A 24,733-nucleotide genomic window follows, 5' to 3' on the forward strand; every position below is an offset into this window, starting at 1 on the left:
CTTAAACCTTGCTATGAAATCCATCCTTCTGTCTAGTTAAACAAGAGAAGGAAACAGGGGTCTGAGAAAGTGAAGAGATACTCACTTCTATATCTATCAAACTGTTTGTCCCTCTGTCTGTCTATCATGCGATTTTTCTGAGGAAGAATTCACGTTTCGATAATTATTTAATATCACAATGATAATGTGTAAGATACCTCTCTTTAATAATCTTGGATGTTTTAAAGGACTGTACAAAGGAATCTTTTACATGTATCTGAGATCGTTTACATAGATCTTTTCTTTACTTACAAAGTCCTATATTTCCTAAAGTATAATTTATGTTCAGCCTAAAGAATTTCCTTTCAGTCTTTCCATTTTAATTAATGGACGTACATGCTTACCACATAACTGTGAGGACCTGATTCACATCCCAAAAACGCACATAAAGTAAGATGCAGCGGCACCAGATGACTGCACTCAGAGTGATGCTGTAGCATGATGAGAGATGGAGACTGCAGAGTATCCAGAGGAGCCTGGGCAGGTGCTTTATGGAGTGAACAAGAGACCCTGTCTCAGATAAGACAGAAGGCAACAGCAATATGCAAGGTTGGTATCTTATCTTCACTCATATGCCAAAGCAAGGAGGTTGTCCTCAAAGAAGAGCAGGCAAAAATACACCTACCACCTAAGGCATCACACAAACTGAAACATAGATTTTTAAAAATTAAGAAAATAAGTCAAGAATTAATTATGTTACTTTTCTTTGAGTCTTTATTCTCCATTCCTCTTATATAATATTTTCATTGGCTGTGTACAATTTTGAATGATCAAGTTGTTCCTGAAATGACATACATTCTTTACACAACACATCCTTAATACACTTCCCTGCATCATACTTCAGAAAGATTAGAGGGTAAAGACTCAATGGAATAGCACGCAAGGCTCCTTTAAAACACACTTGCCATACTCTAGTAAATTTTGTGCTAACATCAAATCCCAGTGGGTGAAACAGGAGCAGGTGTCTCTTTCAGCTGATTTACATATTGAGCCATTAGACAGCAGCCCAGGCTCCTTTAAGAGCAGCTGCCAGGAGCCTAAGAAGCATTCTCTTTTCAAACACTCAGAGATGGAGTCAAAGGCACTCCTCCTATGGCTGCTGCTGTTCCTGGTACAAGGTGAGAAGGTGCAGAGCAGTGCTGGGTGCACCCACTGTAGCCATCATGGTTTTCCATGCCTCTAGTATCTTGATCTTTAGATTAAAGGCATTTGTGTGTTCCCCCATTTCTTTTTACTTTCTGGTTTCTCAAAGTGATGCCCACAAGTATTCTTAAAATTTTTAATGAAAAATTCCCTTGCTGGGAACGTTTCTAAACATGTATAACCATGGTCTGTGTGTTTATGATTCCAGGTTCCACTGGGGACATTGTGCTGACCCAGTCTCCAGGTTTGCTGCCTGTGTCTCTGGGACAAAAGGCCACCATCTCTTGCAAGTCTAGTGAAAGTGTAACTATAAGCAGTTATCATCTTATGCACTGGTATCAACAGAAACCAGGACAGCCCCCAAAACTCCTTATCTATGGTGCATCCAACGTAGAATCTGGGGTCCCTGCCAGGTTCAGTGGCAGTGGGTCTGGGACAGACTTCACCCTCACCATCAGTCCTGTGGAGGCTGATGATGCTGCAACCTATTACTGTCAGCAGAGTCGTAAGATTCCTCCCACAGTGCTCCAGAGTTGAACAAAAACCTCCTGGTGTTTCTGGTCAGTGAGGCTCAGTCTCTCAGCTGTCTCTTACTCTCTGACATCTCAATACACAGCTTTAGACTTGTTGGGGAAAAAATCTTAACCAATGAAACAAACTTTTATAAACTGATTTGATTGTTTATCCCATGCTATATACTTTATAATTCAATAATTTCCCAACAAAAATACAGACCTTCATGGTAGTTTATGTATTAGCAAATATTCATTTAAATTTTTGCTAACACATGTTTGCCTTTGAATGATTTTCCCTCTTTTTCCCCTATCTCCTATACCACATCTCTACCTACTCCATCCTACCCTCAGTGTTCCTTTGTAGACTTTCCTATCACTTAAGATATACTGTTTCCCAAAAGACACTTAAGGTCATGCTCAACTTCCTTAGCAATCAGGGAAATGCAAATCAAGACAACTTTAAGATACCATCTTACACCTGTCAGAATGGCTAAAATAAAAAACACCAATGATAACCTTTGCTGGAGAGGTTGCAGAGAAAGGGGTACACTCATCCATTTCTGTTGGGAATGCAATCTTTTGCAACCACTCTGGAAAGCAGTGTGGCGGTTTCTCAGGAAATTCGGGATCAACCTACCCCCAGGAAACAGCAATACCACTCTTGGGAATATACCCAAGAGATGCCCTATCATACAACAAAAGTATATGCTCTACTATGTTCATAGCAGCATTGCTTGTAATAGCCAGAACCTGGAAACAACCTAGATGCCCTCCAATGGAAGAATGGATGAAGAAAGTATGGAATATATACATATTAGAGTACTACCCAGCAGTAAAAAACAAGGACGTCTTGAATTTTGCATACAAATGGATGGAAATAGAAAACACTATCCTGAGTGAGGTAAGCCAGACCCAAAAAGAGGAACATGGAATATACTCACTCACATTTGGTTTCTAGCCATAAATAAAGAACATTGAGCCTATAATTCGCAATCCTAGTTGGAATAACCATTATGGAAAAGAGTATGTGAATGCATTGGAGCACCGGACTGAAATCCCAAGGTCCAAATCAGGAGCAGAAGGAGAGAGAGCACGAGCAAGGAACTCAGGACCGCGAGGGGTGCACCCACACACTGAGACAATGGGGATGTTCTATCGGGAACCCACAAAGGCCAGCTGGCCAGGGTCTGAAAAAGCATAGGATACAACCGGACTTTCTGAACATAGCGGACAATGAGGACTACTGAGAACTCAAGAACAATGGCAATGGTTTTTTTGATCCTACTGCACGTACTGGCTTTGGGGGAGCCTAGGCTGTTTGGATGCTCACCTTACTAGACCTGGATGGAGGTGGGTGGTCCTTGGACTTCCCACAGGTCAGGGAACCCTGATTGCTCTTCGAGCTGATGAGGGAGGGAGACTTGATCGGGGGAGGGGGAGGGAAATGGGAGGCGGTGGCGGGGAGGAGGCAGATATCTTTAATAAATAAATAAATAAATTTATAAAAAGATATACTGTTTCCTTTTTATGTGTTTGTAAAAGATAATAAATACAAATTACATAAACTGGAAAAAAAGTTAACCAAAGTCATTTAGTGTGTATGAGAGAGAGAGAGGACAGGGCGGGTGGGGGGGGGGAGAGAGAGAGAGAGAGAGAGAGAGAGAGGCCAGAGAATAATGTGCAAAAGTTGCTTCTGGGACTCAAACTCAGGTTCATCAGTCCCTGCTGCAATCACCTTTCCTGTTACCAGCTGAGCAATCCCGCCAGTTAAATCTACTATTAATTTCTTTAATGATTTATTTGAAATTGGGGAGGAGTTTAAGCATGAATGAGTTTCCATAGCAGTCAGAAGAGGGCATCAGATCCCAGGGAGCTAGAGTTTCAGGAGGTTATCAGTTAGTTGATGAGGGTGCTGGAAACCAAACTGCATGGTCAAAAAGTGCTTTTAACTGCTAAGCCATTTATTAACCTCTGATCTACCAATTTTTAGGTATTGATTTTTAGGATTATTAAATCCTTTGCCCTAGGACAATGGTAAAGATAATGGAAGCTTGTGGCCAATCATTTAAGCCAGAAACAGCTTTGAGTCGTTAATATTTCCAGCAAATCTTTCAGATGCAGTCACACATTCTCACCTAGTATTATTGTTCTTCTATTGCTTCTGTTTGTTTGCACTCACAAGCAGCCTGCTACAGTTACTTAGAAACATAAGACTGTGCTACAGTTATTTTTCTACTTCAGTTCCATTGTTTCTGCATCTGTGTCCAATCCCAAAATTAAGGCTTTAGTATAAGATATATTGATTGACCTTTAATACTCATCATTTTAACAACTTCTATACTTGTGGTCAAAGTCTTCCGGCCCTTTTCTTTTCTTTCCTTCTTCCTTTCTTCATCCTTTGTGTTACGGGAGGTCCTCCCACTCCTCCAGCCTATCGCCGCTGAGATACCAGCCCATTGGGGCATGGTCTCTCTCCCTTTAAAAAAGCGGCCACTTCCCTCTCCTCTCTCTCTTCACTTCCTGCTCCGCCAGTGACTAGACTCACTTCCTGGTTGCACAGAGGGCTGACAGTGATCTGTAAGTTTTTTCCCCTTTAAATAAATACCACCCTATTAAACATAATTCCAAACTGGTGTGGCATTGTTTATGACTTACGCCTTCCGTTGGCACCCAACGTTTGGTTTTAGAACCTCTCCTTTCCCTGCTCGGCTGCCAGCCGCGAGTTTGGCTTGGCGGGAGCCCTCCCTTCCTCAGCCGCCGCTGGCGGCCTTGGCCTCCCCACGTGGATTTAAACTCCACAGGCCCGCGTAGTCTCTGTCGCGTGGTTTGCTCTTTTCTGAGTCGTTTTTAAATCTCCCTTGCAAGCACAGCTCTTAAGTGGCACGAACCAGAGCACGCGGTTGCTGAAAGCTGCAACCCCTCAGGGTGACTCTGTCACGTGGAGGCATAAGCAGCTTCCAGGTTGCTCTTCTCTCTATGGCTGGATTCTGGGTTTCTGGTTCCCTCTCTGGAATTGATTTAATTACATTTACTTTGTTGAGCAACTTACATTTTCCAGTTTTTAACAAATACTAGGCAGACTCTGAAACAGGACTCTGTTTTCGTCACGACTTGGCAACAGCGCCACCTGCTGGATAATAGGTAATATGGCAGTTTTCGTTTCCAACGCAAATTTTACTGTTCTGATTGCCAATACAATGGGTTATTTCATGCAAGGTTTATATGACTATGGGGATAACTTAATTTACTGGTTACTAGGCTTCAGTATTCTTTTGAATATTCTATCATTTAGGAAGATCATGGCACTCCTAAGAACCATACAATCTTTACTAGAAACTCATGCAGGTCAGGAGATTCAGGATTCAAAAGAGACAATAATAAAGACAATAATAAAAAGACTTGAAATGATTGAAGAAATGATTGGAGCTGGTGAACAGAGTAATAAGGCACAAGGACAGGATACAATGCCAACAACAGCCATTAGAACTGGCTTACCAAAGGTTTTAGCGGCATACCCTATACTTAATTCTGACAAAGCGTCAACTTCTAAAGGCTCAAAGGGAGTCAGAGAAGCTAGATGGACGCCAATAGCAATGAATGATCTAAAAGAAATTAAGCAATCTATTGTTAATTTTGGCTTGCACTCTGCATATGTAAAGGAAATGATAAGGACTTGGGCTTCTAATGTTAGAGCTACCCCCCATGATTTCCATCAGTTAGTGTCTGCAGTTTTAGATAATGGACCTTCCTTGATGTTTGGAATTTATTTCAGAGAAGAATCCAAACATATGGAACAGCAAGGAAGAGCAAAAGGTGTCGAGGTTTCCCAAGATCAAATTCTTGGTGCAGGAGAATATGCTGATCCACAGGTCCAAGATCTTTATGATGATGAAGTACTGTGTCTATGTCACCAAGCAGCTTTAAATGCTTGGAATAGGATACAAGATCCAGCAAAAAGGGTTGAATCATTTACTAGAATTAAACAGGCACCGAGAGAACCCTTTATTGACTTTTTGCAAAGATTAATTAAGGCTCTGGACATAGGGGTAACAGACCCAGAAGCTAGACGAATACTTCTTGAATCTCTAGCTTTTGAGAATGCAAACATAGAATGAAAAAAGATAATTGGGCCTTTAAAGTCTAGATCAGCACCTATGGATGAATGGATTCAGCATACGATGAATGTTGAGACGTTTAGTTATAACGATGAACCTTGGGTAGGAGAAGTGATTTCCACAGCAATGAGGAGACATCAAACTGCCAGGTGTTTTAATTGTGGTAAATTAGGACATCTGAAAAGGGATTGCAGGCACAGAATTTCTAGGAATATTATCTCCTCTGGGAATGACAAAAATAGGAGACCTAGGCCTTCAGGTATATGTAGGAGATGCGGTAAAGGCCGACATTGGTCCAATGAATGCAGGTGAAAAACAGACAAACAAGGCAACCCGATACCATCGGGAAACTCCTTGAGGGGCCTCTTGCAGGCCCCCAAGCCAACAGTGGCCCAGTCATTCCCAGTCACAGTGGAGAACGTGACTCAACAAGAAAATTAAAAGCTCCAATTTCTGCTGTAAAAAGTAATACTGGTCTAAATGATGAAATACATGTGGAGGATGAGTCAAAAAAACCCAGTAGGACAGAGTAAACATGTATTTTGGCAGACTTCTATTAATGATCAAAGACCAAAGCTAAGAGTCTGTATAAATGGCACTTTTATTGAAGGCTTATTAGACACAGGTGCGGATGTAAGTATTATTACCCCAGAATCTTGGCATCCGAATTGGCCTCTTCAAGAGGTAGATGTTCAGTTCCTGGGAATTGGAACCCTATCTCGTGTAAAACAAAGCACAAGATGGGTTGAATGCATAGGGCCCGAAGGGCAAATAGGAAGACTAAGGCCATATATAGCCAATATTGCCATCAATTTATGGGGCCGTAACCTGCTACAGCAATGGAATACCCAGGTTAACATTCCTGTAGTTCCAGGAACTCATAATTCTGGGAAGGATATGATGAGGTATTATGGAAAAAGGTCATCAGCCATTCAGGCTGTACAAGAACATACAGCAAATACCAAACCTTTAGAGGTACCAACAGCCCTACCTTTAAAATGGCTAACTGAGAAGCCAATATGGATCAAACAGTGGCCTCTAGCTGAAGATAAACTACAGGCATTGGAACAGCTGGTGCAAGAGCAACTAGATGCTCACCATATTGAAGAATCAACCAGCCCTTGGAATTCTCCTGTGTTTGTTGTAAAAAAGAAATCTGGTAAATGGAGAATGGTGACAGATCTAAGAGCTGTCAACAAAGTAATTCAACCTATGGGCCCACTACAATCTGGAATTCCTTTGCCTTCTCTGTTACTGAAAGGATGGCCTCTTATAGTTATTGATTTGAAAGATTGTTTTTTCACTATACCGTTACAAGAAAAGGATAGAGAAAAATTTGCCTTCACAGTGCCTACTAATAATAATTCTCAGCCTAATAGGAGATATCAATGGACTGTCCTCCCACAGGGTATGCTCAATAGTCCTACACTGTGCCAATATTTTGTAAGTAAGCCATTGGAAATAATTCGTAAACAATTCCCCAAGTCCATAATTTATCATTACATGGATGACATCTTGTTATCTGATTCAAATAAAGATACTTTAGAAATGATGTTTGAAGAAGTAAAGAAAGTCTTGCCTAGGTGGGGATTACAAATTGCCCCTGAAAAGATTCAAAGAGGAAATTCTATTAATTACCTAGGTTACAGAATAGGGTTAGAGAAAATTAAAACGCAAAAGGCACAAATTAGGAGAGACCGCGTAAAGACTCTTAATGACTTCCAAAGATTGTTAGGAGACATTTCCAGTCTACGACCAGCTGTTGGGATAACACCTGATCTAATAGTTCATTTAAACAAAACCTTAGATGGTGATAAAGATTTGAATAGTCCAAGAAAACTGACAGCTGAAGCAGAAAAGGAACTGACAATGATTGAGGAAAAATTACAAGAGGCACATGTGGATAGGGTGAACCCAAATCTTAGCTGCATCCTAGTCATATTGCCTTCCAGAATTTCTCCTACACGGATTCTAATGCAGAGGGAAGATATTGTTTTAGAGTGGATATTTATACCTAATAAACCAAGTAAAAAATTAAAAACTTATGTGGAAAAAGTCTCTGAATTAATTATAAAAGGTAAGCTGAGACTTCGTCAACTAGCAGGTACAGACCCAGCAGAAATTATAGTGCCTTTTACTACTGAAGAAATAAAAAAGTTATGGGAAGATAATGAACCGTGGCAAAGAGCTTGTGCTAATTTTTTGGGAGAAATTAATAGCAACTATCCCAAAAGTGGTAGACTTAACCTCATAAAAAGAACTTCTTGGATTCTTCCTAGAATTGTACGTGATGCTCCAATAACTGGAGCCCGTACGTTCTATACTGATGCAAATAAATCAGGGAAAGCAGGTTACAAGTCAGATGAATTGAGTAAGGTGGAACAAAGCCCTTATAATTCTGTCCAGAAGGCAGAATTATATGCCATTCTTATGGTGCGAAGGGATTTTAAAGAACCTCTTAATATAGTTACAGATTCACAATATGCAGAAAGAGTTATCTTGCATATTGAAACCGCTGAATTTATACCAGATGACACAGAGTTGACTTCATTGTTTATCCAGGTACAAGACATAATCAGGAACAGGCTTTGTCCGATGTACATAACACACATCCGGTCCCATACAGGTCTGCCTGGTCCTCTAGCCCAAGGCAACGCTGAGATTGATCAATTATTGATTGGAAGTGTGTTGCAGGCCTCAGAATTTCATAAGAAGCATCATGTCAATAGTAAAGGCCTAAAGAAAGAATTTTCCATTACTTGGCAACAAGCTAAGGACATTATAAAGAGATGTCCTACTTGTTCTTTCTATAATCAAACACCGTTGCCTGCAGGGAATAACCCAAAGGGTACTAAGAGAAATGAAATCTGGCAGATGGATGTGTTCCACTTTATGGAATTTGGTAAATTAAAATATGTACACCACACCATAGACACGTATTCAGGTTTTCAATGGGCTACTTCCCTGAGCTCAGAAAAGGCTGATTCAGTAATCACACATTTATTGGAAGTTATGGCCATCATGGGTATACCTGCGCAAATAAAGACAGATAATGGTCCAGCATATGTATCTAAGAAAATGAAATGCTTTTTTGATTATTATAATATAAAACACATTACAGGTATACCAAATAATCCTACAGGTCAGGCAGTTATAGAAAGATCAAATCGTACTATAAAGTATATGCTGAACAAACAGAAAGGGACCGAAAATACCCCCAGGAATAGATTACATAATGCTTTATTAACCTTGAATTTTCTTAACGCTAATGAGAAAGGAACGACAGCAGCAGAAAGACATTGGATAATGGAAAAGTCTGCTGAACTAAATCAACCGATTTATTTCAAAGATGTGCTGACCTCTCAATGGAAGCCAGGAGATGTGCTACGTTGGGGAAGGGGTTTTGCTCTTGTTTCCACAGGAGAAGAAAAATTGTGGATACCATCAAAATTAATAAAGTTTCGATTTGAAGAGGAGAAACCTCTTGGAAAGGAGAAATGACAACTTATCCACAATGATGATATTCATACATGTGGTAAGAAAAACATATAGAATGGGGGCAGGATTCTGTTCTTATCTCCACAGGAAAACACTCATCTTTGAAAAATTCAAGGGACCCTGGATGTTTGGATACTGACAGATGGAAAAATACCTGCCCAATAGGAAATATCAAGAAAACTGAATGGGTTGTGTAAGTAAAATTAAACCATATTTCTAAATTTATAAAGCTGGTTTTGAAGTTGGACTCTGGCTCAGTCCCTCTCCAATTCCAAGCCTGTTAGTAAGAGAAAAACCCAGAGTTTCTGGAGTTTCTGTCTCATGTCAAGAGCCATGATGTGGGACAGAAAGAAATATGAGTTTAGAAAACATCTTTGCTTTTCTTCATATCTATCATACTTTTCATTGAATATATCTATCATGTCTTTCATTGAATATATATATATATATATATATATGTCTATATGATTAATGTTTAAGTTTTTCATAATGAACAATGAGTTTTTCCTGAAGTGACATTTGAAGTTTCCAGGAAGAGAACAATGAGTTTTTCCTGAAGTGACATTTGAAGTTTCCAGGAAGAAGATGGGGCCCCATAACAACAACTCCACCTGGTTGATATGACATCATGATACTGATAGCACTACTACAAGACCTGCTTTGGATACCAGCTGCACAAGACAGTTCCAACTTGGTTAGCTGAAATGGTGCACATCTTATACAACATTTTGGCCAGACCTGCACAAAATACTTAGAGACTATTGGCAATTTTAAAAGACATTGATCTTGAAATTTAACCATCATTTTACTTTCACAGGATCCCCCAGAAAGAACATCGCCCCCATGACAGCTGGAAGTAATTCTAGAGGACGACGTCCCCTCTCCCAGTAAAGTTTGCCCTTGGGTTTAGGGACATCATATAGGGGTTGATTATAATTAGTATATGATTAAGGATTGGGGGAGGAATTTTATAAGCTCAGGGATCATTTTGAAAAAAAAAAAGAGGGATGATGGGATAATAGATTTGTAATTGTGAGTTACTGTTTTTAGACAAATATATTGGTATAGATTCTTGTATATTGACACGAAGTTAAATTATATTGACTATTGTAAGCATGCATGTTTCTACCTCTGCTTAAAACATTTTTTATGTATTGACATATATTGTATTGATATATATATTGTATATATTTACCATATTGCAGTGTACATTTCTACCTCTGATTAAGATACTTATATAATGTTTGTGTATTGATATATATTTGCCTACTGCAATGTATATTTGTACATTGTTTATATTTGGAGGCCATTGTCCTCATTTGTTTCACAGTCGTTTATTGTCTTAGTCTTTAAGTTAGATAGATATTGAGAATTATATAGACTAATAGTCAACTAAGTTTGTCATTTATAATTAGACTAATCAGGTTCTTTAGGTATATAGAGATTATACTCAGTATAGATAGATAATCTTCAACTTCTTCAAAGAGCTGTAGAAAATGGCCTTTAATCTAACTCAGAGTTTTGTGGTAGTGAGACACAATTGCTCCTGGCAACACCACTCTATTCCCGAGAGAATGTTGAGCACCAAAGACAATCCACCTGGAGCCTTCTTTTTGGCAGAACTGGCCTTGGGGCAAAGAAATGCCCATACCTCAACCACTGACAAAGATACAGAGCATGCATCAATGGATAAAACAGGGCTGTCATATCCTGCCAAGACAGGGTAAGATAGTTTTGAAAAGTTGCTTGCCTTTGAAAAATGGTATGTCAGTTATGTTAGGCCTTAGCCAATGTTGGTTGCTTCAACGCTGCTAATGTGACTTTGGGTGATTGCCTAGGTAGCTAGTTGTCTCTGTGATTTGTTGCATGTTTTGGAAGTTGTTTTACTGAACTTCCTAATTACCCAGGTAACATTATTTCCCTTCTCAGATCTTCGATGGGGTTGAAGACTATATAAATGCAGTTACTTTCTCTCATGACTTGGCCAAGTTATTTATTATACAAGACCTAAGCTAGTTAGAATAGGATATTTGTACTTATTGTATATAATTTCATAGTACATTTAGAACTCTCTTATTTAAACAAAAGGGGGAGGTGTTACAGGAGGTCCTCCCACTCCTCCAGCCTATCACCACTGAGATACCAGCCCATTGGGGCGTGGTCTCTCTTTAAAAAAGCGGCCACTTCCCTCTCCTCTCTCTCTTCACTTCCTGCTCCACCAGCGACTAGACTCACTTCCTGTTGCGCAGAGGGCTGACAGTGATCTGTCAGTTTTTTCCCCTTTAAATAAATACCACCCTATTAATCATAATTCCAAACTGGTGTGGCATTGTTTATGACTTACGCCTTCACCTTTGTGTGTGATGTATAAAATATGTGAGTGGTATGCATATGACACAAGTCCACATGGAAAACAAAGGACATCAGGTGACGGTCCCCAAATTCCACCTTGTTTCAGGCAGGGTGTCATCATGGACTTTCAAGACATGAGCTTGGGGAAGAAGAAGACTTGATGGATCCCTTCTCTTTTAAGATGGGCAATGAGCTCTCACTCACTTGGACTCTCTAGAACACTGAGACACTAGAACTCTTAGGGTCCTCAATTACTAACACAGAAGAGTTTGGTATTATTTTATCCTGTGGTTTGCTGTGATATAAGCTGGAAAAAAGAGAAAAACCCTCCTAATAAAAATACTAACTATAATACTAAGATCCAAATAGACATATCCAGTCATGAGTCTGGAAAATACCCGACTCTTTACCTCCCCCTGAAAGTAAATGTCAGAATATTTTCTGTCCTCCAGAACACAAATCCACTTTTCCTGCAAAACATAAATCAGATTAAATATGACTTCATGAGATTTTTTCAGTTTACCCTTGCAATATACTGAAACTTTCCAAAATCTCATTCTGCTAGCAGATATGACCTAGGAAAAGATATGGTTTGTCCCAGGTCAGACAATTGTTAAGTATAGGAAAACAAGTTGTTCCATGCTGCTGAGTATTATACCGATGATCATCCTGCAACCTATGGTCCATCTCAGCAGTTCTATTGTCAAGGGGAAGCAGACCCAAAAGACAAGGAGGGCTTTTACCAAGAAAACCATTGATACACCTTTTATGGAACAATTTAAAAAACAAACATTTTCAAACTTTATCATAGAGGGATTATACAGGCAAACATCATATATTAATCTACCCCAAATTGCCTATGACAGGTCAAGACCTTGGGGGAAAGCCCTGTGATGTCCTTGAAAAGCACAGAGCAAAGGAAAGATGCCCTCTTATCTTTGGCCCTGCAATGTGAGGTGGGCAATGGAGGTGACCCTAATCTTTACAAGCTGGAACACTCAGGAGACTAGCACCTATACCTTGCCTAAACAAGATAGTAGACCAGACCCTGAAGGTTTAAGTATGTGAGAGCTGACCCTGAGGGTATGAAAGCTGGAAAAGTAGTCCAGCCACTTACTTATAACTATAAGGGGTGAATTAATTAGAACAATGCTGGACAATTTGCCCTGATAGAGAAAACAGGGGGGAGCCAGCAGATTGACCAACCATACAACTATCCAGGCCCAGAATCAGGGTTATGTGTTGGCCCAAGACAACATTCGGGATGGTCATGGTGTTTGAGATTTGAGAACTGAAGATGACAGCCTAAGAACCTAATGTTCCCATTGGGCCACTTGTGGGGAGGGGTCTAGATACAGAGAATTTGTTCTAAAAAGATAGTCTAGCATCCAATGTTCTCGCTTTCAAATCAATTGGAAAATGGTAGCTTCCTTTGCTTACAATGGTAGTCATTCTACCAATTTCCAATGCCTCCATTATCATCCAATTCCAAATTCATTTCAAGAACCCCATTTCTTTCTCTCATCAAAGAAGACAATATCCTCTAAAATTGTAGTCTTTGAAGCAATTAGAAATCATAATAGTTTACTTAAAGTCACGGTGTCTCAAAATCAAGCAATACTCCTTGTAATACCCCAATATTGGGTGTTCAAAAGACTCATGAGTAATAGAGGTTAGTAAAGGGTCTCCTCTTCAATAACTATGCCATAGTCCATACCTACCTAAGAGCTCCCAACCTCTATTCTTTGTTAACACAGATCTGTGAGAGGACCAAATGGTTCACAGTCTTAAGTTTAAGCAATGTAGTTTTCTGTTTACATTTACACCGTGATTATCAATATCTTTTTGCCTTTGAGTATCTGTCAAATCAAACCACCCAACTCCCTTGAAATATATTTCCAACAGTTCCAATATAATCCTCAACTATCTGGACAGACACTGTCATGGGACATAGAAAATTTTTTTACTTACAAGTTAATGTCTCCCAACATGCACATAGCATCTTCCTTTGTGCCCCCAGTGATGACATTTATTAGGAAGGAACCACATAAGCAATTGGAGAATGCACAAAATACTCTTTAATTACCACTTGATTTATTGAAGAAATCAGTGAGAGAACAATTCCTAGAATCAAATTAAAATAACAACACAGCTTCCCAGCATTTTGAGATGCAACTACGTGATGACAAGTAAACTTTATGACTATAAATGCTTACTTAAACATACAGAAAGACCTCAAATAATGACCATATTCAGAGAGATATCATATAAGTACTTAATGAGGAGCCTCAATGCCTAAGGAAAAGTCCAGCAAAACACAATGGCAAGAGGTATTAAATATCAGAATAGAAATTAATGAGATTAATATTATAATAACAATAAATAACATTACTCAAAACTTTGTCCTTCAAATAAACACATGATCAACACCAAGCCAAACAGATTTATATTAATAAAATAGAGATAGGAGAGAGGGACCTATAACACATTCAAATAAAATCCAGATAATCATTGGGTAGTACTTTAGAATCATAAGTTGGCCCAAATTGAAAAATCTTGAAGAAACAGATATATGTCTAGATACATAAGACAAAACCACATTAAATCACAATGATATCAACAATTTCACCAGAACCATAGCAAGAAGCTCTATTAAAGTGGTAATAATAAGTTGTACTTCAAGAGAGAAGCACAGCTGGAGGATTCCTATGCCAAATTATGCCAGACCTTTAATGAAGGACTGACACTAATGACCCTGGAACTGTTCCATACCATAAAAAGGAAGAAACAACATTAGAAAAGGAAGAAACACCACCATCATGAATCTAGCATTACCTAGATGACCACAAAAAGACATAATGGAAAAATGACAGAGACCAATTTTTCTGATTAACATAACCCCCTCCTCCAAAAGCCTGAGAGTCAAATCTAAGATCACATTAAGAGGTACACTATGATCAAGTTGGTTTCTATTCAGGGATGAAAGATTGGTTCTAAAACATACAAGAGCAAGGCAGTGTGGAATATGGCTTTAATCTCAGCACTTAGGCAGGCAGAAGCATAAGAATATCAGTGACTTTGAGGCCGGCCTAGACTGTAGAGTGAATTCCAGGACAGCCAGGTCAACACAGACAAACTCTGTGTTGAAAAAAGAAACAATAACTTTAACTAAATACAAACTGCTTCAGAACAGAAATCTCATGATCGTTTCAGTTGGTGCAGAAAAGTCACCTAGAGTTCTGATAAAATCTCTGAAGGGACCACAAACAGAAGGGTGTTTCCTGGAAACAGGGAAGAAGACAAATGACAAAGTACAACCATAACTATGGGAAGTTTAGGAAAAAAGAGTATTACTTTACAAACAGCATATAATGAAGTGATCATATGCTTTTTTTCTTTCTGTTCATTTATATGATGGCTTACATTGATAGATTTTTGTATATAAACAAGCCCTGCATCTCTGGAATGAAGCTGACTTGATCATGGATGATTTTTCAGATATGTTCTTAGATTTGGTTTACCAGTATTTTATTGAGTATTTTTTGCATTCATGTTAATGAGTGAGATTTTGCTTTGGTTAGGAGGTTTTTGATGACAGCTTCTATTTCCTTGCATTTTTTTTTTTTTTTTGTTTTTCGAGACAGGGTTTCTCTGTGGTTTTGGAGCCTGTCCTGGAACTAGCTCTTGTAGACCAGGCTGGTCTTGAACTCACAGAGATCCGCCTGCCTCTGCCTCTCGAGTGCTGAGATTAAAGGCATGCGCCACCACCGCCCGGCTTCCTTGCATTTTATAGGGCTATTTAACTTGCTCACTCAGTCTTGATTTAATTTTGGTATTTGATATCTATTAAAGAAAATGTCCATTTCTTTTACATTTTCCAACTTTGTGGAGTACAGGATTTTGTAATATGTCCTAATGATTCTCTGAATTTCCACATTGTCTGTTATTATGTCCTCCTTTTCATTTCTGATTTTGTTGATTTGGATGGTCTCTTTCTGCCTTTTGATTAGTTTGGATAAGGTTTTGTCTATCTTACTGATTTTCTCAAAGAACCAGCTCTTTGTTTCATTGGTTTTTTGTATTGTTTTCTTTGTTTCCATTTTGTTGATTTCAACCCTGAACTTTGAAGGCAGAGATCAGGCAAAAGCTGGTTCCTGGAGAAAATCAACAAGATGGACAAACCCCTAACCAAACTAATCAAACGGCAGAGAGAGAATTTGCAAATTAATAAGATCAGAAATGAAAAGGGGGACATAACCACAGACACAGAGGAAATGCAGAGAATCATTAGATCTTACTACAAAAGCCTGTATGCCACAAAACTGGAAAATGTAAAGGAAATGGACACTTTTTTAGATAAATACCATATACCAGGTTAAACCAGGACCAGGTGAACAATCTAAATAGACCTGTTAGTCGCGAAGAATTAGAAGAGGTTATCAAAAACCTCCCTACCAAAAAGAGCCCAGGACCGGATGGTTTCACTGCGGAATTTTACCAGAACTTCCAAGAAGACCTAATACCTATACTCCTTAATGTATTTCACAATATAGAAACAGAAGAGGCATTGCCAAATACCTTTTATGAAGCTACAGTTACTCTGATACCAAAACAGCACAAAGACTCAACCAAGAAAGAGAACAATAAGCCAATCTCACTCATGAACATCAATGCAAAAATCCTCAACAAAATACTGGCAAACTGAATCCAAGAACACATTAGAAAAATTATCCAGGCACAGAGGCGGAGTGGCAGCCAGATGCACAGAGGCGGAGAGGCGGCCAGACTCGCAGACGCGGAGCACGGCGGAGCAGCAGCAGACGCGGCAGAGCGACAACGCATACAGGAAGAGGCTTTGGGGGACCAGCGCAGCGGCAGACCCAAGCGGCGGGGACAGGCGTGCAATAAGGAGAGCAGATCGACCTACTACAATTGAATCAAAGAGGTAGGCCTTTGGTTGGCCAGGTCACTGGCACAAGGGGAGCCTGGACCTGTCCTGAAGATCCTTTGGAGGGGTGAGAGGGTTCTTGGCCTGCAGCAGGAACCAGGAAAGTGAGCGAGGGCATTTTGTAAGTGGAGCCCTTGGCCAGCAGGGAAACCTGATCCGGTTTTTAAAAGACTCATTAGATAGGATCAATAGGAGGAGATGGGCAGGCGCCAAGACAAGAATTCACCCAATAATCTGAAAAACAACATGAAAACACCAGAACCCAATGATCTTACAACAGAAGTATTTGAACAACCTAACACAGAGGAAGTGGGAAAAATTGACTTTATGAAGACAATAGAGTCCCTTAAACAACATGTAAAAAATGCCCTTATAGAAATGAATGAGAAGTATAACAAAAAGTTTGAAGAAATGAGTAAATACATACATGATACCCTGGGAAACAAGAACAAGAAAAAAAACAATCAAACAGGTAATGGAAACAGTTCAAAAATTGAAAACTGAAATGAAGGCAAGGAAGAAAATGCAAACTGAGGACCAGCTGGATATGGAAAATCTAGGCTAACGAGCAGAGTCTACAGAAACAAGCATAATCAATAGAATACAAGAAATAGAAGAAAGAATCTCAGATGCTGAGGACACCATAGAGAAAATAAATGAACAGATCAAAGAAAACAGCAAAGCCAACAAATTCTCAACACAAAACATTCAGGAAATATGGGACACGATAAAAAAACCAAACCTAAGAATAATAGGAATAGAAGAAGAAGAGTCACAGCTCAAAGGCCCAGAAAATATTTTCATCAAAATTATGGAAGAAAACTTTCCCAACTTAAAGAAAGATATTCGTTTAAATATTCAAGAAGCATACAGAACACCAAACAGACTGGATCAAAGAAAAACATCTCCTCGCCATATAATAATCAAAACACAAAATATACAGGTTAAAGAAAGAATATTAAGAGCTGCAAAGGAAAAAGGGCAAGTAACTTATAAAGGTAAACAGATCAGACTTACACCTGACTTCTCTATGGAAACTATGAAAGCCAGAAGGTTCTGGATAGAGGTTCTGCAGAAGCTAAGAGAATATGGATGCAAACCCAAACTACTATACCCAGCCAAGCTATCGTTCATTATCAATGGAGAAAACAAGACATTCCAGGATAAGAACAAATTTAAACAATACGTATCCACAAATTCAGCCCTACAGAAAGTAATAGAAGGAAAATCGCAACCCAAGGAATCCAACACTGCCAACACTGCCTACACTAACCCAGGCATCTAATGACCCTTCACCAGCACATCTCAAAGAAGGGAGACACACAATCTCTACTACCAAAAGCAATAAGAATAACCGGAGTAAACAACCACTGGTCATTAATATCACTTAATATTAATGGGCTCAATTCACCTATAAAAAGGCACAGGCTAAAAGATTGGATACGAAAACAGGATCCAACATTCTGCTGTTTGCAAGAAACACATCTCAACCACAAAGACAGGCACCTACTCAGAGTAAAGGGTTGGGAAAAGGTGTTTCAAGCAAATGGTCCTAAGAAAAAAGCAGGTGTGGCCATACTAATTTCTAACAAAACTGACTTCAAACTAAAATCAATCAGAAGAGACCGAGATGGTCACTTTATACTCATAACAGGAACAATTCATCAGGATGATGTCTCAATCCTGAATATCTAGGCCCCCAATATAAAAGCACCCACGTATGTAAAAGAAATATTACTAGAACTCAAGGCAGACATCAAACCGCATACACTAGTAGTAGGAGACTTCAACACATCTCTCTCTCCAAGGGACAGGTCAATCAGGCAGAAACCTAATAGAGAATTAAGAGAATTATTGGAGGTAATGAAGCAAATGGACTTAACAGAGATCTATAGAACATTCCACCCAAATAGGAAAGAATATACCTTCTTCTCTGCAGCTCCTGGAACCTTCTCAAAAATTGACCACATACTCGGAAACAAAGGAAACCTCCACAGATACAAAAAAAATCAGTGTCCACCTGTGTCTTATCAGATCATCACGGATAAAAGTTAGAAGGCAACAACCACGCTGCCCCCAAAAAACTGACAAACTCATGGAAACTGAACAGTCAGCTACTGAACCACACCTGGTGAAGGAAGAAATCAAGAAAGAAATTAAAGTCTTCCTTGAATTTAATGAAAATAAAGGGACAACATACTCAAACCTATGGAACACAATGAAAGCAGTGCTAAGAGGAAACTTCATAGCACTAAGTGCCCACTTAAAGAAAACAGAGAATGCATACATTGGGGACTTAACAACACACCTGAAAGCTCTAGAAAAAAAAAAAAGAAGCAGACGCGCCCAGGAGAAGTAGAAGACTGGAAATAATAAAATTGAGGGCTGAAATCAACAAAATAGAAACAAAGAAAACAGTCCAGAGAATCAATGAAACAAAAAGCTGGTTCTTGGAGAAAATCAGCAAGATCGACAAACCCATATCCAAACTAATTAAACGATAGAGAGAGAACACGCAAATAAATAAGATCAGAAATGAAAAGGGGGACATAACCACAGACACAGAGGAAATTCAGAGAATCATTAGATCTTACTACAAAAGCCTGTATGCCACAAAACAGGAAAATACAAAAGAAATGGACATTTTTTTAAATAAGTACCATATACCAAAGCTAAACCAAGACCAGGTGAATGATCTAAATAGACCGGTTACTTGCGAAGAATTAGAAATGGTTATCAAAAATCTCCCTTCGAAAAAAAGCCCAGGACCAGATGGTTTCAATGCAGAATTCTACCAGAACTTCCAAGAAGAACTAATACCTATACTCCTTAATGTATTTCACAATATAGAAACAGAAGAGTCATTGCCAAATTCCTTTTCTGAATATACTGTTACCCTGATACCAAAACCACACAAAGACCCAAACAAGAAAGAGAATTACAGACCTATCTCACTCATGAACATCGACACAAAAATTCTCAATAAAATACTGGCAAACCGAATCCAAGAACACATGAGAAAAATTATCCATTATGATCAAGTAGGCTTCATCCCAGAGATGCAGGGATGGTTCAACATACGCAAATCTATCAATGTAATCCACCATATAAATAAACTGAAAGAAAAAAACCATATGATCACTTCATTAGATGCTGAAAAAGCATTCGACAAAATTCAACACCCCTTTATGATAAAGGTCTTGGAGAGAATAGGGATACAAGGGTCCTACCTAAATATAATAAAAGCTATTTACAGCAAGCCAACAGCTAGCATTAAATTAAACGGAGAATAACTCAAGCCATCCCACTAAAATCAGGAACATGACAAGGATGTCCACTCTCTCCATACCTCTTCAACATAGTGCTTAAAGTTCTAGCAATAGCAATAAGACAACATAAGGAAATCAAGGGGATTCGAATTGGAAAGGAAGAAGTTAAACTTTCGTTATTTGCAGATGATATGATAGTGTACATATGCGACCCCAAAAATTCTACCAAAGAACTCCTACAGCTGATAAACACCTTTAGTAATGTGGCAGGATACAAGATCAACTCCCAAAAATCAGTTGCCTTCCTATACACTAAGGATAAAGAAGCAGAGAGGGAAATCAGAGAAGCATCACCTTTCACGATAGCCACAAATAGTATAAAATATCTTGGGGTAACTCTAACCAAGGAAGTGAAAGATCTATTTGACAAGAACTATAAGTCTTTGAAGAAAGAAATTGAAGAAGACACCAGAAAATGGAAAGACCTCCCTTGATCTTGGATTGGGAGGATCAACATAGTAAAAATGGCAATTCTACCAAAAGCAATCTATAGATTCAATGCAATCCCCATCAAAATCCCATCAAAATTCTTCACAGATCTGGAGAAGACAATAATCAACTTTATATGGAAAAACAAAAAACCCAGGATAGCCAAAACAATCTTATACAATAAAGGATTGTCTGGAGGCATTACCATCCCTGACTTCAAACTCTATTACAGAGCTACAGTATTGAAAACCGTTTGGTGGTTTGTTTGCGAGCTAACCAAGCAGCGCGGAGTTTCGATCTGGGCACCGAGTGAAACATCATTGTGGTGAGTGAGTGCTGCGGCAGCTGGGAACATACCTCAGCCCGCCCACACTTCCTGGCCATCCTACAGGGGCTATACTGCCCAAACCGCCTCTCTCTTCCTATCCCATTCAGCTTACATCCAGATCCCCAACCCCCTGTCTCCCTCCCTCCCTCCCTGCTTTGGGGCATAGCGACTCCCTGCCCAGCCTGCTAGGGCGCTGGGACCGAATCCAAACCGGGAGGACAAAGGGGTGGCCGGTAGCTCCTTTGTTCCCATAGCCTGCCCGCAGCGAGCGGGGTGGGCCCTTTGTTCGCGAGCTAACCAAGCAGCGCGGAGTTTTGATCTGGGCACCGAGTGAAACATCATTGTGGAGAAACATCTCTGGGGAGTGACATCACTGGGAAGGTACATCAGTGGGCAAGAAGACCTGATCCTGTAAAAGAAGATCCAAAGGGGAGTATTGGGAGGAAGAGATGGGCAGACGCCAATGCAGGAATTCTCCCAACAATCTGAAAAACAACACGAAACCACCAGAAGCCAGTGACCCCACAACAGGAGGACATGAACACCTTAATCAAGAAGAAGTAGAAAAAACTGACTTCATAAAAGTGATTGACACCTTAAACAGCATATAAAAAATGCCCTTATAGAAATGGATGAGAAGTATAATAGAAAGTTCGAGGAATTGAGTAAATCAGTGAATGATACCCTAGGAAACCAAGGAAAAACAATCTAGCAGATAAAGGAAACAGTTCATGACTTGAAAACTGAAATGGAGGCAAAGAAGAGAACACAAACAGAGGGCGGGCTGGACATGGAAAATCTAGGTAAACGAATAGAGACTACAGAATCAAGTATAACCAGCAGAATACAGGAGATAGAAGAAAGAATCTCAGATTCTGAGGATAACATAGAGAAAATAAACACTCTGATCAAAGAAAACAGCAAGTCCAACAAACTCTCATCACAAAACATTCAGGAAATATGGGACACAATAAAAAGACCAAACCTAAGAATAATTGGAATAGAAGAAGGAGAAGAAGGACAGCTCAACGGTACAGAAAATATACTTAATAAAATTATAGAAGAAAACTTTCCCAACCTGAAGACAGATGTACCTATGAAGGTTCAAGAAGCATACAGAACACCAAATAGGCTGGATCAAAAGAAAACATCCCCTCGCCATATAATAATCAAAACACAAAATATACAGAATAAAGAAAGACTATTAAGAGCCGCAAAGGAAAAAGGCCAAGTTACTTATAAAGGTAAACCTATCAGACTTACACCTGACTTCTCTATGGAAACCATGAAAGCCAGAAGGTCCTGGATAGATGTTCTCCAAAAACTAAGAGACCACGGATGCAAGCCCAGACTACTATATCCAGCCAAACTTTCATTCACTATAAATGGAGAAAAAAAAATTTCCAGGATAAAAACAAATTTAAACAATACGTTGCCACAAATCCAGCCTTACAGAAAATAATGGAAGGAAAATCACTAACCAAGGAGTCCAACAATGACCACAATAACTCAGACATCTAGAGACTCTTCACCAGCGCAAATCAAAGAAGGAAAACACACAAACCCTACTACTAAAAAAGTGACCGGAGTTAACAACCACTGGTCATTAATATCACTTAATATCAATGGGCTCAACGCACCTATAAAAAGGCACAGGCTAAGAGATTGGATACGAAAACAGGATCCAACATTCTGCTGTCTACAAGAAACACACCTCAACCACAAAGACAGGCACCTACTCAGAGTAAAGGGCTGGGAAAAGGCTTATCAAGCAAATGGACCTAAGAAACAAGCAGGTGTGGACATACTAATTTCAAACAAAGTTGACTTCAAACTTAAATCAATCAGAAGAGATGGAGAGGGACATTTTATACTCATAACAGGAACAATTCATCAGGAAGAAGTCTCAATCCTGAATATCTATGCCCCTAATATAAAAGCACCCACGTACGTAAAAGAAACATTACTAAAACTCAAGGCAGCCATCAAACCGCATACACTAATAGTAGGAGACTTCAACACTCCTCTCTCACCAATGTACAGGTCAATCAGACAGAAACCTAACAGAGAAATTAGAGAATTAATGGAGGTAATGAAGCAAATGGACTTAACAGACATCTACAGATTATTCCACCCAAAGAGGAAAGAATGTACCTTCTTCTCTGCAGCTCATGGAACCTTCTCGAAAATCGACCACATACTTGGTAACAAAGCTAACTTACACAGTTACAAAAAAATATTAGTAACCACCTGTGTCTTATCAGATCACCATGGATTAAAGTTAGAATTCAACAACAATGCTACCCCCAGAAAGCCTACAAACTCATGGAAACTGAACAGTCAACTACGGAACCATACCTGGATTAAAGAAGAAATAAAGAAAGAAATTAAAGTCTTCCTTGAATTCAATGAAAATAAAGAAACAACATACTCGAACTTATGGGACACTATGAAAGCAGTCCTGAGAGGAAAGTTCATAGCACTAAGTGCCCACCTAAAGAACACAGAGAAAGCACATATTGGAGACTTTTTTAGATAAATACCATTTACCAAAACTAAACCAGGACCAGGTGAACAATCTAAACAGACCTGTAAGTCGCGAAGAATTAGAAGCTGTTATCAAAAACCTCCCTACCAAAAAAAGCCCAGGACCAGATGATTTCAATGCAGAATTCTACCAGAACTTCCAAGAAGAACTAATACCTATACTCCTTAATGTATTCCACAATATAGAAACAGAAGGGTCATTACCAAATTCCTTTTATGAAGCCACAATTACTCTGATACCAAAACCACTCAAAGACTCAACCAGAAAAGAGAACTACAGGCCAATCTCACTCATGAATATCGACCCAAAAATCCTCAACAAAATACTGGCAAAACAAATCCAAGAACACATCCGAAAAATTAACCATTATGATCAAGTAGGCTTCATTCCTGAGATGCAGGGCTGGTTCAACATACGAAAATCTATCAATGTAATCCAGCATATAAATAAACTGAAAGAAAAAAACCATATGATCATTTCATTAGATGCTGAAAAAGCATTTTACAAAATTCAACATCCATTTATATTAAAAGTCTTGGAGAAATTAGGGATACAAGTGTCATACCTAAATATAATAAAAGCTATATACAGCAAGCCGACAGCTAACATCAAAGTAAATGGAGAGAAACTCAAAGCCATCCCACTAAACTCAGGAACACAACAAGGCTGTCCACTCTCGCCATACCTCTTCAATATAGTGCTTGAAATTCCAGCAATAGCAATAAAACAATACAAGGGGATCAAGATAATTCGAATTGGAAAGGAAGAAGTTAAACTTTCGTTATTTGCAGATAATATGATAGTGTACATTAGCGACCCCCAAAACTCCACCAAAGAACCTTCACAGCTGAAAAACACCTTTAGCAATGTGGCAGGATACAAGATCAACTCCAAAAAATCAGTCGCCCTCTTATATACAAAGGATATGGAAGCAGAGAGGGAAATCAGAGAAGCTTCACCATTCACGATAGCCACAAACAGCATAAAATATCTTGGGGTAACTCTAACCAAGGAAGTGAAAGATCTATTTGACAAGAACTTTAAGGCATTGAAGAAAGAAATTGAGGAGGATACCAGAAAATGGAAGGAGCTTACTTGCTCTTGGATTGGGAGGATCAACATAGTAAAAATGGCAATTCTACCAAAGGCAATTTATAAATTCAAAGCAATCCCCATCAAGGTCCCATCAAAATTCTTCACAGAACGTGAGAGGACAATAATCAACTTTATATGGAAAAACAAAAAAGACCTCAATATCAGTCTGAACACATTGAACCTGATAGAAGAGAAAGTGGGAAGTACCCTACAACAGATGGGCACAGGAGATCGCTTCCTATGTATAACCCCAGCAGCACAGACATTAAGGGCAACATTGAATGAATGGGACCTACTAAAACTGAGAAGCTTCTGTAAAGCAAAGGACACTGTCACTAAGACACAAAGGCAACCTACTGACTGGGAGAAGATCTTCACCAACCCCGCAACAGAC

General features: G+C 39.2%; 1 gene segment (V, D, J or C); it reads left to right on the forward strand.

Annotated features, from left to right (window-relative positions):
* Window positions 1-1,108: 1,108 nt before the first annotated feature.
* Window positions 1,109-24,733, forward strand: part of LOC121433627 — a 30,288-nt gene continuing 6,663 nt past the window's right edge. The window contains 3 exon segments of the V gene segment in view: window positions 1,109-1,157; window positions 1,391-1,683; window positions 4,022-4,043. Coding sequence covers window positions 1,109-1,157; window positions 1,391-1,683; window positions 4,022-4,043 — 364 coding nt within the window.

The sequence above is a fragment of the Microtus oregoni genome, unplaced genomic scaffold (assembly GCF_018167655.1).
Source record: "Microtus oregoni isolate MIOR12 unplaced genomic scaffold, Mior012 000002F_ref0000024, whole genome shotgun sequence".
NCBI lineage: Eukaryota > Metazoa > Chordata > Mammalia > Rodentia > Cricetidae > Microtus > Microtus oregoni.